Here is a 12,338-nt window from a genome sequence, read left to right as displayed (position 1 = left end):
TGCTGTAATATGCTTTCAGCTAATTTAGTCTTTAAATACAGATAATGAATCCCCTTTCAGATAAGAAGCATCATTCATTCTGTATGAATGCAAGGATCTATAGGAAGTGGGTGACTTACAATTTGATAATATCTAGGATTTTTGTTTAAAATATATATATATTATTTAAACTGCACTGTATTTTTTTTTAAATAATTTGAGCACTGAGCTGTGTATTGATGAAAAACATGACTTGGGAAACCCTGCATAGTTTGCTACTGTAGGTACCTGTATCCAACAAAAGCCATTTTTTTAAAAAGCTGGTGCAGTGATGTAAGATAATTGTGAAAGCCATGTAGGACATGTTAAAGATCATGAAATGCTGTAATGCTTTTGGAAAAATCAAATCCCAAAGATCCACCTGGCCTTTTCCCCAGGTTCTGGCATAAGCATCGTGCTGGAGCTGGTCTGGGAACATCTGTATTTTAGAGTAGGAAATGTAGTAGTATTTCATGGCAGTCTCATGATGCTGTTAAAAAAAAAAAAAAAAAACAAAAAAACCTAATTAAAAATAAAAAAGCACTTAATAAAAGCTGTTTAGAGCTTCTGCTAAGTTCAGATATGAGTAAAATTGCATGTTTTATTTTGTAGATTTTGTTTGTATTGTTTCACAGGAAATTTAACTCATCATTTATCCAAGTTGTTTAGGTACCAAATCTTTCCAGGAACTTGCTGTGAAATGTCAGTTATTCCATGAAAGTATTCTCTTTTTCATATGGTGTATCACCAAGCCTTTGTCAAATTTCATAGCCTTACTGATAAAATGGAGTTTGTATGAGTTCAGTATGATAGTTTACCACGTTTTACTGACAAAATTTGTTTTTGTCCACTGTGACCAATGTAATCCCGAGGTCTGTAAATAGAAACCCCTGTTACAAAATACAGTCGTTCCACCTGTGTCATCCTATGCTGGTTTCTGAAAGCAGGGGCTGGAATGGGTGTTCATATAATGCAGGTTTTCACTGCAGGAGACAGGAGTGTGAGCAAATGGCTGGTTTGCCAGTTCTGAACAAAAGCTCTCAGGCAGTGGCTGAGGTTTGAAATGTTCAGATATTTAAATTTTTGTTTTATTTTAAGTGTGCCCTTTGGAGAGGCAGCATCTTTCAGGTGATGAAGTAGCGGGTGGTGCAGTTTACATTGCACACAGTTTCCCTGCGGTGGGGAGCTAAACAGAGCAGCTGAGAGGATTTAAAGGCTTTGTCTGATGGCTTTGGCTTTGCTTTACCCCGGGAAGAGGCGGTAGAAGCCCTGAGCTCCCACAGTTAATTGTGCACGGCTGAAACGCCCCCCACACCGATGTGCCTGTGTTTTCCAACAGCTGCAGGAAGCGATCAAGGCTGGCAAAGGTGTGACTTCTGCCATCGACCTCTGCCGCTGCCACGGAAACAGAGCGCTGGCAGCGCTGGAGCGCTTCCCTCCCTCGGAGGCCAGGGACGCCTTGGCCAACATTGTCTACGCCGTGACCAGGTTTCCCTGAGCTGCCGCCCCGGGAGGAGCATCTCTCCCTCCACAGGTGGAAGCAACCCGGTGCTGCCTCCCACCTCCGATCGCCTCATCCCATCCCGGCAGAGGAACGCGCGCTCGCTGCCGCCGCCGCCAGCGAAATTCGGGAGAGGAAAGAAAAAAGGTCACGGACGGTTTTCACTTGTCGTGCCAGAAGCGCACTTGAGGCTGCACCGGTAGAAATAATTAATGAGTCCCGTTTCCGTGACCTCAGCAAATGGACAGGAAATAAGTCGGTATTGATTGGGCACCAGCGGGGACGGCGCCAGGGCGGAGGCCGGTGGTTTTCCTGCCAGAGGGAGGGATACAGGGAGGGAGGGAGAGAGGGATGGATGGATAGAAGGGCGTGAAGATCCAGGTGTCACGAGAAACCCGCTCAAACCTGCCCCGGGAGAGCGAGCTGCCGAAGCCGGGAATTCACATACCCTTATCCAAGGGGAAGGGCGGTTTGGGGGATTAATGGGGAAAATCCCTCTGTGTCTGCGCACAGTTATGTCTCCTCACACTCTTTATGTATTCAAATGTAAAATTACCCTGTGCCTAATGAGTTCTGTATTTGAGAAACTTGCTGAGAGAATGTGTCAAGCATGGTAAGTAGGAGCTTTAAAATATTTAATTCAAAATTCAAATAATAATTTGGCTCTGTTAAGGGAACTGAGTGCCTGGAGTTTATACTGTGCCTATGTAAAGTGTTGCTCTGGGTCAAAGAATGAGATTTTTCCAACTCTTCTGTGGGAAGGAATATCTCTCCCTCAGACCAGCAGTTTGTTTCAACAGAGTCTTACACAAAATAATTTCCTATGTTTGTGACACTTGTGTTAATTTAAGCCGAATAAATGTTAATTTGTAAGGCCTTTGGTAGAAAGGAAGCAGGAATGCTCCTCTGTGAGTAGTCACTGCACTGAATAAAATGCAGAAAATACTGGAGAAGTTTTGAACCTCAGTGTGTTGGATTTTCAAGTCCAATTACAGACAGCTTATAAGGTGTATCAGAAGCCTGCAATTTGAGACCGTCTCTGTTTTGTTCATAGGAGATGATTTTTGTGGTTTGCACGCGTGCAATCTGAGAATGCCGTTGACAAGAAGGCTGAGTTTACATAAATGATCTAGATTGAGACTCAGCTACCTTTCTTCCTTCTGTGGTGTAATTACAGCCCAATCTGGAGACAGCTAGCACAGCAAACAGATTTCATTACATCCCTCACTCAAACACTAAGTGGAGTTATTTCTGTTAAATTCTCTCCTCCCTCTTTTCCCCCCTGCACTCCCTCCCTGTTGCACAGCTTGTTTGTCATAGATCAGCGTGTTGCATTCCACCAAATGCAAAATATAAATAAAAACTTTATCCTCTAAAAATACAGTGAAAATACATCCTGTGTAATGTACATAATATTCTGTGTACATTCTGCCCACATTATACCATGATTATTTATGTATAATAACCAACCTTGAGTCACAATCTTTGTTTAGGAGCAGCATCAAGGCTCACTTTATTTGGAGAATGGATTCAACACCAGATTCCTTCTTACTTGCACTTTCTCTCTTGCCACCCTGGCATTTTCTCTCTTCCCAAGACTCTGGCACTTCTCCCTGAGTTACTGTTGTTACTGCAGCGGGAAGGCTGAAGACAGAAGAAAAGCACTGAGTTTATTCCAGGCAGTTACCCATGAAGTTCCCTGAAGTTCTCCTTATAAAAAAGTTCAACCAGAGTCATATTTCAGCTTTCTTTGGCTCTTGTTTTTACGTATTACATGAAGTAAGAGCCATTCATCATCTTTTCTTTGTCTTACATCTATGTTAATTGGTTCATAATGATTTAGGGCTGCAAAAGGCTTGGGTTGCTGGAGATACTGAGTCGCTTCACCTCAACTGTGTGAAAAAAATACCAAACATACTGCAAAACTATGTACACCTCGTTTATTTTTTCACACAAGTACAAGTTTTTAATTGTACTTGTTACCAATAAAGGGGAATCACCAAAAATTAATCACCTTTTTATTGTATTTTTATCACCAGAATGTTCTGATTGCTCCTAAACAATTCAACCTTAATTTAAAAAAATACCAAGCAAACAATGTGAATTGTCCCTTATCAATATTATCAAGTAATCTTACATTTAAGATATTTGCCTGCAATTCTTCAGAAATTTTTGTTGTTTTGTGTTCTCCAGGTAAACTACAAGGAAAGTATTGTTCCTGTACTAATGTACTCCTCACACCTCATACAGTTTCTGAGCAATGTGTAACCCTAGGGCTGTTCTGGTCTGGTCATAGCCTTACTTTTGTCTCCTTGTCCCCACCTGCCTGTAAAGCAGGTCAGGGAGAGGGACTGTGGTCTGAGGAAGGCATTCACACCATTTACTTCAGTCACTCAGCTACTCAACTAGACATTCCTGGTGGCTGCTCCTCCGAACTTATCACCATAATGGAACTGTTGCACTATTCCACAGATGCACAAAATACAGGACAAAGTCCCAGCTTCTTTTTAAAATAAATTAGAATAAAAAAAATTCATCCTGTTCTATTGAATCCCACATGTGATGGAGTTAATTTCCTATCAGTGTCTTGTTTTGGATGTGTATCTAAACCAGATTGCTCACTGGCTGTGCTCAGCAGTGTTTGTACGGTGCCAAGGCTTTCTCAGCTCCTCCCTCTGACACCCAGTGAGGGGTTGGTTGTGGGCAAGGGGCAGGAGGAGACACAGCTGGGACAGCTGGCTTCAGATACAGTCTCTGTTGTACAAGATCATGCTCAGCAATAAAAACTGGGGATGGGGAGGGGGGATGTTCCAGGGATTTGTTGCTTGGGGACTGTCTGGGCATCAATTGACCGGCGGTGATTGCTTTTTCCTTTCTTGTTTTTCATTGTTTTGTTTTCATTTTTTCCCCTTTTATCTATTAAACTGTCTTTAACTCAGCCCACAGATTTTCTTACTGTTGCTCTTCTCTGGGGTGGAGTGTGGAGACACTTCTCTATCTGTTAATGGTTAGGAATTTTTAGAAGAATCTACTAAATTTGTGTCTTTTATTGGTGGCATCAGTTTCCCACAATATCCTTTAGGATTGTAGTCTCAAATCGTTTCAGGAATAGAAGTAGTTCAGTAAAAAGCTCTTTCTCTTCTGGTCTGAGAGTCTCCTTTCCTCCACTCATGCTCACTGAGCTGAAGCACCAGCAAATACCAAGGGGAAATAGGCTTTAATCATAAGGCACTTTAGTAGACTACCTTTATACTCATCAGTATTAGAGTACAGCCCTCACCTGCCTATGAAGTCTTTGAATGATTTTGCATTTGCTTTTAGTAAAGGAGCAAGTCATGCAAATGCAAAAAGCCCTTTTTTGCCTGCCTCTGGCCTCACACTGCCTCAGCTGGATAGAGAGGAACGCTGCTCCCTGCTCCTCTGTGCTGGACACTGGGGGTGGGATGTACCCCATAGAGCTTGGATGGGCATGTCTAACCCCAGATGTGCTTCACTGCAGCCCAGAAAACACCTCTCTGAGAGACTGTATCCATCCTTAGTCTATACAGAACTAATAACCCACCATCCTATGGTGGGGGGCACTCATTGAGCAGCTGAGTTGCTTAGCTGCTGTCCAACACAATTCTTTTTAGTACCCAGGATGGAACACATAGGGCTCAAGATAATAAAATGTTTTACCAGTGTGTGCTAGAGTGAACCTTTTATGCCTGCTCAGCTATTGCTGGTCGTGATATTGACTTACTCTCAATGCAGGTTTATTTGTTCCCTTACCCACTCCCTGTCATGCTCAAGAGTAAATATTACTATTTGAGAGCTTGTTGAAGGCTGGGTTTGTCTTCTGCAGTTTGCTGTGCTGTGTAGCACTTGATTGTGTTTTCCCTTGGAGAACTATGATGAAAGCTCTGGCCCTGAGCCTAATCTGGTATTTGGGCTCTGTGTTGCTGCTGTCCCAGTACTTTGGGAACCATCTCGTGGAGATAATTAACAATTACACTTTTTCTGTCTTTTCCTCTGAGACAGTCTGTGGAAGATGCAACAGCACCTTCCTCTTTACCTCCTGGGGTAGTTGCTTTCCACCTTGTTACAACAACTCTTCAGTATTTTGAGTACTCCTGGGTAATCAGAATGTTCACATCAGTGTGTCTCAAGAATCTGTATCCAACTTTTCCTAGGATTAACTAAGTATTTAGGAATAACACAGAGGGATGTGCCCTGAGGTTGTGGTGATGGGTGGCAAGGTATCTAGAAGAGTTTTTACCTCTGGTGGTGTGAGACCTGACTGCCAAACAACTGCAGGATCCTGAAAAAGTGACAGTACACTAGAGAAAAGGATGCCCTGGCTATGCTAAAGGGATGCCACTTCTCACACTGTGCTGGGCCTGGCCTAACCCTTCTAAGAGCTCTTCAGCACTCAGAGGGCAGAGATGACTAAGCCAGGCACCCACCTCTCCACTCAGTCAGTTACCCCTATAGTCACAAAGAAACATTGGAGGCAGTAGTCGATTGCCTCAGTCAGGGAGAAAGCTTCTCCCAGGAGGGAGCAGGAGGATTTGGAGAGGCAGAGCCTGTTGTGCAGCAGAATGAGTTGTGCAGCAGAACGAGAACAAGAACAGTCACAAGGAGGGGAAACAGACAGAAATCATGAACAAGGCAGAAATCATTAAGTTCTTATCCCTGAGTAAGCTGCAAGATACATATAAATATTATAGCCATCAACCTGGTGAGCTAATTATCAGCTGGCTGCTGCAGTGCTGTGGTACTGCAGCCAACAGTCAGGAATTAGAGAGCAAGGAAGCAGCAGCTGGGATCCCTCACAAGGGAATGGGGCATCAACAAAAGGATTGGAAAAGGAGTGAAAATCAGCAGCCTCTGGAGGCAGCTTGTGTTGATTGTGAAGAAGATCTTGTAAACTCTTAAGGCAAGAGTGGACAACCACTGAGAGTATCCATCTCAGAGGGAATTAGCAGTGGTAGAGGTGATCTACAGCAGCCTGGTTAACAACCAAGTGTCTAAAGACCCAGATGAAATCCAGTGCCTGTGGTCCATGCCTTGGAAGTTTGTATGGAGCACATCATTGTATGCCAGCACCTGGTGCTCGTGACTTGGCCAGACATCAAGGCCCCAGCTGTGGGTAGATTGGCCAGTCTGCTCCAGCAATTCCAAGAGAATCTCCCTCCTGCCCACCCTGCAGGCCTGTGCCTCAGCTGGGGAGAGACTGTCCCAACATTCCAGCTATTCAATGACCGTGTCTTCCTCCTCCTCCCTACCAGCCACCATCTAGGCTGACAAGGGAGCTGTTCTCTGCTCAGGGGAGAGGGTACCATGCGCACATTTGAGTGCCACCCTGTGCTTCTGTCTGCATTACTGTGAGGAGAGCATGAGGCAGTGGGATGCCTCAAATGTGGAAGCTGGGATATGTGAAATGCGAGGAATTTGGTGGCAAAAAGGGCCCTTACAGGAGAATTACCACTCTGGTTGCTTTTGACCATTTCCCCAGATAGTGCAGAAGGACTAATACAGCCTTTGACCCCAGTGTGGAACTTCTGGTTAGCAGAAAAAGGATGAGGTAATGAATCCAGGAATTGAGGGGCCCTGCCTCTGGCCAGGAGAAGGAAAGGGATTGCCAGGTTCATTTGACTGCACGGATTTGATGGCACACCTGATCAGCTGGCTGTGCTTCTCTTAATTTAACCCTTCTCTTAATGTAACTGTGTGCCTTGCCTTATTGGCAAGAAAGAATGCACATGTGGCCCATATTTGATTGAGTGTTGAACTCATCAGAAGTTGCTAAAAGATTGAAAAGCTCTTTTGGCTTAATGGAAACATTAAGGAAGCTTCTCTGGAGCTGCTGGGGAGTGCTTCTTGCCCCAAGCAGTGCTAAGGATGCCAGACCCGTGTTCTCAGGGGTACACCTGCTGGTGAGATCTCCCCGTGGCTTTTTCTTCTGAGCAGTATTTGAATTTTCATCAGCACAAAAGGCTAACTCAGGCAACTGTGCCATGCTGCAGATTTGTCAAGGAAGTGGCTTCTGGGTCAGAGCACTGGCTGTCACTACTCTCGTCAGCTACTTCAATCTCACAGAAGAGTGAGATATCAAACTTTTTTTATTCTTTGTAGTCTTCAAAGTCTTTTACCTGCACAGTGTCTTACAAAAAATAAAGAGCTAAAGCTTTTCAGTCTCTCAAAGCAGTTCAAAGGAAAGAATATTTCCAGTTTTGAAAGTCATCTGTTCTGATGGTCTTTGAATTAAATTATCCTCTTTTTTTCACCTTTCGGAAACCAATCCCTAAAAGGCATTAATTATTTACATAATCAGCATTCACGTGTTTCTCTTCTAGGCTAAACCTGGTTTTCTAAAGCTAAGAGAAAGTGGCCATTAAGCCAAAATTCTTACAGCAAATGCCTTTAAAATAACCAAGAAGATAAAGTACAAAGCTTGCTCCGAGTAGTGAAGGGGAGAAGAGGATGACAAACAAGTTGGCGTGGATACACCAAAGCCTTTGTGCAGCCCTTCATGCACTCGCGCTTGTGCGTGGCTCTGCCCGCAGCTCCCGGCGTTGCTGCCGTATTCCCAGCGCCGACAGCAGCCGGAGAATGCTCGGGCTCCCCCCTGTGTAGGAGATTCCTTCTCTGCAGTGCGTGAAGTTGACTTCAATTCATGCCTATTTGCAAAATGCCTTAGTCGCTGTGCATCTCTGGAGGAAAGGCAACCTTTTTCTCCACAATGGAAAGAACAACGAGACGGTTTACCTTCTAAACTGGAAAGCAGCGTGCTACAGACTTCACATGGTGAAACTGCAGGTCTGTCTCCAGGAGAAAAGGGTGATCGCATCATACAAGAACATTCCTCTTGGCTAATAGTGGCAGGCAGATGCTCCACTGATAACTAAAACAGTAGTTCTCAGATTTATCTGGTTTTTGAGAAGTGTATATATTAAATTCCATTTGAGACATATTTTGATATATTGTCTAAGAGAAGTGCAATTTTGCAGCAACATTATTAAAAAATCTTACTTTGACATTTCCTTTTTTAACCTATTCCACTTTGTCTTCCTCCCTTAGCTCTTGCCCCAAATACCAGACTGAAAATACTCTGCTTTATTATTAGAAGAATGTTCATCATTTTTAGTTTTAAAATTGTACACAAAAGTGAATATTTTACTTGCAACAAAAACAATACCTTAAAACTAGTCTTTTCTATGCCTTCAATGACTACAGCAAGTGATTAGCCTCAATTGCAGGGTTCAAATCTTAACGGTTATTAAATGTCAAATTACAGAAATGTTATGCAGAAACCATTAGAAAAATCTCAACAAGTACCAATAGATTAGATTATTTTTTTTCCCCAGGAAAAAAAAAAAAAAAAAACCAACCAAAAAAAAAACCCCAAAAAAACCCCTCTTTTTTTTAAAAGCTTTACTCTCTGCAGAGGAGCGTGATGGTTTTTCTATGTGACCAGCTTATCCAAAACATAGTGTGGTTAGGAAATGAGGCATTTTTCCCTCTTGGCTAGTTTTGATGAAAGCTCTCCAAGTTGCACATTGTGTCTGAACATTTCTTCATTCATAGCATGTGCCCATCGAAAACTGTTTTCTGTTTGCAGCATTTCAGCTGTACTATTTATAAGCTCGTTGAACAATGCTACTAGAGGCTGTAAAAGGTGTGTATTTCATATGCAAATCACTAGCAATAATTTTCTACAATTACATTTAGTTGCTTGCATCATTATTTTCATAAAAATGGGTTTAGCGGGAGAACATTAGAGAAAAATTGTCTGTATTAGTAAGATTTATTTTTAATCAAACAATTTTATTTATATCCAAAGTGTAAAAACTGTGAATGTCCCTACCTCTACTCACATCGTGTAAGACCACAAGCAATATGCATGGCTTTTAGATAGAATATGCTAAGATATATTTTAGATAGAATATGATATCTTTGCAGAAAAATAAACAAGGTTTAAACATCTAGAATTTCTTAAAGATGACTGCTGCTGCTAAAAGTGGTTACATTACTAGTGATTAGAAGTATTTCTTACATAAACTTTTATGAAACGTAATTGCTTTCAATCACATTCTATTGTAGTAATAACCACTGAACAGGTGGGGTTTTTTCTTCTTGTAAACCCGGGTCCCCACACTTCCAGTTTCTATTAAAAATTCAGTCCAGGTTGAATTTTCACCAATATCAAGGGGAAATTCCTTTTGGAAAAATGCATTCACCTTTTAAATTCATGATTGTTCTCAAAGGCTCTGCTGTAGCATATGACTAGGTTATACTAGATGGGTTATAACTAGGTGGATTAGGGCATCGAGTAGCCATGAGCCAGAGACCCATGTTAATGCAAATTCAGAAGGGAAGATTCCCATCCACCCAAAGAGCAAGGTTCAAGAGTGGCTTCCCAGCAGTAGTAATGGGAAGCTGCTTCTAAGACAGTGACTATTTTTTTGAGAAAAGGACTGTATGACACGTTGGCCGTGACAGAAGCTGCTGGACCTAAAAAAAACTATAAAAGCTGTTTCAGTTTCAGGACCTGAAATAAAGAGGATTCCTACAATTTGCTTCTTTGATTTAAGAAAAACAGATGTTTCCAAACAGAAAAAAAAAAAAAAAAAAAAAAAAAAAAAAAAAAAAGAAAAAAAGCTAAATCATCTAGCTGAGTTCTCAGAGAAACCTAGTTTTCTACATTGCTTCACAATTCTTCTTTTTCTAATATTGTTGCTAGCTTACATGTCTAAGTGAGGTATGAGACTGCAACTGGTCCAAAATATTCTTTCTCCATATAATGGGCAAGATATGGAACCGAGTGTAAAGCACACAAAGGAGAGTGTGCTGTTTGCACTTGATTGGGAGACTGGGAGACAGGACTTTCCAGGTTGTGTTTACCTCTTCTGGATGTAAAACAGAACTTGGCAAACAGAACTTTATGGGATAAATGTTTGATCGTTCAAGGTTAATTGTGGTGTCGATAATAGGATGACTGTGCATTAAGTGAGCATTGCTTCTTTTTAAATGCAAAGCTGTGAAATAGCGCACAATGGCGCAGTTCTTGGCTGAACTAACATAGAGTAAAGAGAACTGTGATTTCATTGCCAAGAGATTAAGAGAGGCTTATGCTTCCAAGAGTGAAGTTGCTCAGATTTGTCAGTTTTTAAACAGTTATGGATGCAACTGATGTCTAAGTAAACTGCTGCAGCACAGAAGGAGAATTTAGGTTGCTCACTGGGTTGAGTTACTCTATTCTTGAAGTTTCTTTACATTTCTGTTCTACTCTTCCACTTCAGCTTCTATCTGATTTTTATTTTAAGCTTTTCTATAAAATTCTTCTTCCTTTGGTGCTCAAGTTACATATCTGCTGTCTTGCCAGTGTACTCTGGTGCTACTTCAGGCTAGAAAAGGGTTTTCTTATAATGAGTGTTCATTTTTTGAAACTTTTTCTCTGTGAGCTAAACTTTTAAGATTTCCAACCCACACACACTTGGAGATGAACCGGCTTGTTTTTAAAATCCAAATATGCCATTTATATTCTCTATTTTGATATCCTTGATTCAGCAAACAACACAATTACACATCTTGCTCATCTCTGTGAAGTCTAGCTAACAGCAAATTTTGAGGTTTCCAGTGGCATCTATCATTGTATCTAAGAACAAGAAGTAGTGTTGCTATAAAATTAAGAAGCCACAGAGTATCATGTAACAATTCCGTTTATAAAGTTCAGATGTCTGCCACTGTTCATCTCTGCCTGGGTTACAGCAATCTATGGATATTGCCCGCAGCATGTTACTTGTTCAGTATTGTTGCCTGTGAGCCGACAGAGGTTCCAAATATTCCTGTACAATGTGTCCATACATACCCTTTCAGTCGGACTGGCTGTGAAAAGCATGGAGGTATGCAAAGCTTTTTATTAAGTTGCCATTAAATATTTTCGTTTTATAAACTTTGAATTGCAGAACACATTTTGCTGCAAATCAGATGAGTTAATTGGACCGATTTTTAATGATACTTTTCAGAGCCTTTAATTCAAGGCAGAAGATTTTGGAACCTGCATTTTTTTTCCTTCCCCTAATATATTCAGTTTCTTTGAAGTTTATTTATATCAAATACATGCCTAAATAATTGAGGGTGGAGTGCAAGCAGCCTAATTTAAATATCTGCCCGATTCGGGTGAGTCAGTGCCTGGCTCTGGCACCGCAGAGCTCCGAGTCCCGCAGGACACCGGCGGGCGCGCTGCCGTCCCTCTAGAGGGCAATCCTGCCCGCTCCACGCAGCCCGCCCGAGCCCGAGCCAGCAAACATGGCACTCCGTCCACTTGTGTCGCCAGGGACAAGCACCCTTCCAGCAAAGACTGGAACCGCATTCAGGTTAAGAAATTGCACTGTGCTGCAGAGAACAGCCGCTTGGCTCTGGGCTGCCTTGCGACAAAGGGCACCTGCCCTGCCTGCTGTGTGGCCAGCGGCACAGGAATCCCTGAAAGTCAGCCCAAGAGCAGCAGAAAGAAGTCTGGTTGCCGGTGTGGGCTTTCCTTTTTGCACAAGGGGCTTGTTTTCTGACTAGAGTCTTAACATAAAATGTATATAAGTTTCAAGGAACTGGCTCCATACTCCTGGGTTTCTCATCTCCTTTCCGGGCTCCATGACTCTTTCGTCTGGCTGCACGGTGGCCTAGTTTCAAGATGCAGTGAAGTGATAGACGATGTACTAGTACCATAGCAATACTTTTTACAGAATGAAACTGCCAAAATTAGCTCCTGCTGAAAGTGCTTTTGACATCTCATGCCACATCTCTGCCTACTGAGTGCTGTAGGCTATTGCAAAGATCT

The 12,338-nt window shown here is 42.2% G+C and overlaps 1 protein-coding gene across 2 annotated transcripts in view; it reads left to right on the top strand.

The window, feature by feature from the left end:
• Positions 1 to 4,464, top strand: part of PDSS2 (decaprenyl diphosphate synthase subunit 2) — a 110,876-nt gene extending 106,412 nt beyond the window's left edge. The window contains exon 8 of one of the 2 annotated variants that reach the window (XM_079298762.1): positions 1,358 to 4,464. In XM_079298762.1, coding sequence (XP_079154888.1) covers positions 1,358 to 1,516 — 159 coding nt within the window. In that variant the 3' untranslated portion in view covers positions 1,517 to 4,464. The remainder of the gene's footprint in view (positions 1 to 1,357) is intronic. The other variant, XM_079298763.1, reaches the window with a different exon arrangement.
• The last annotated feature ends 7,874 nt before the right edge of the window (positions 4,465 to 12,338 follow it).

Source organism: Erithacus rubecula (genome assembly GCF_903797595.1).
Source record: "Erithacus rubecula genome assembly, chromosome: 2".
Taxonomy (NCBI): Eukaryota; Metazoa; Chordata; class Aves; order Passeriformes; family Muscicapidae; genus Erithacus; species Erithacus rubecula.
This window is presented reverse-complemented; position numbering and strand designations above follow the sequence as displayed.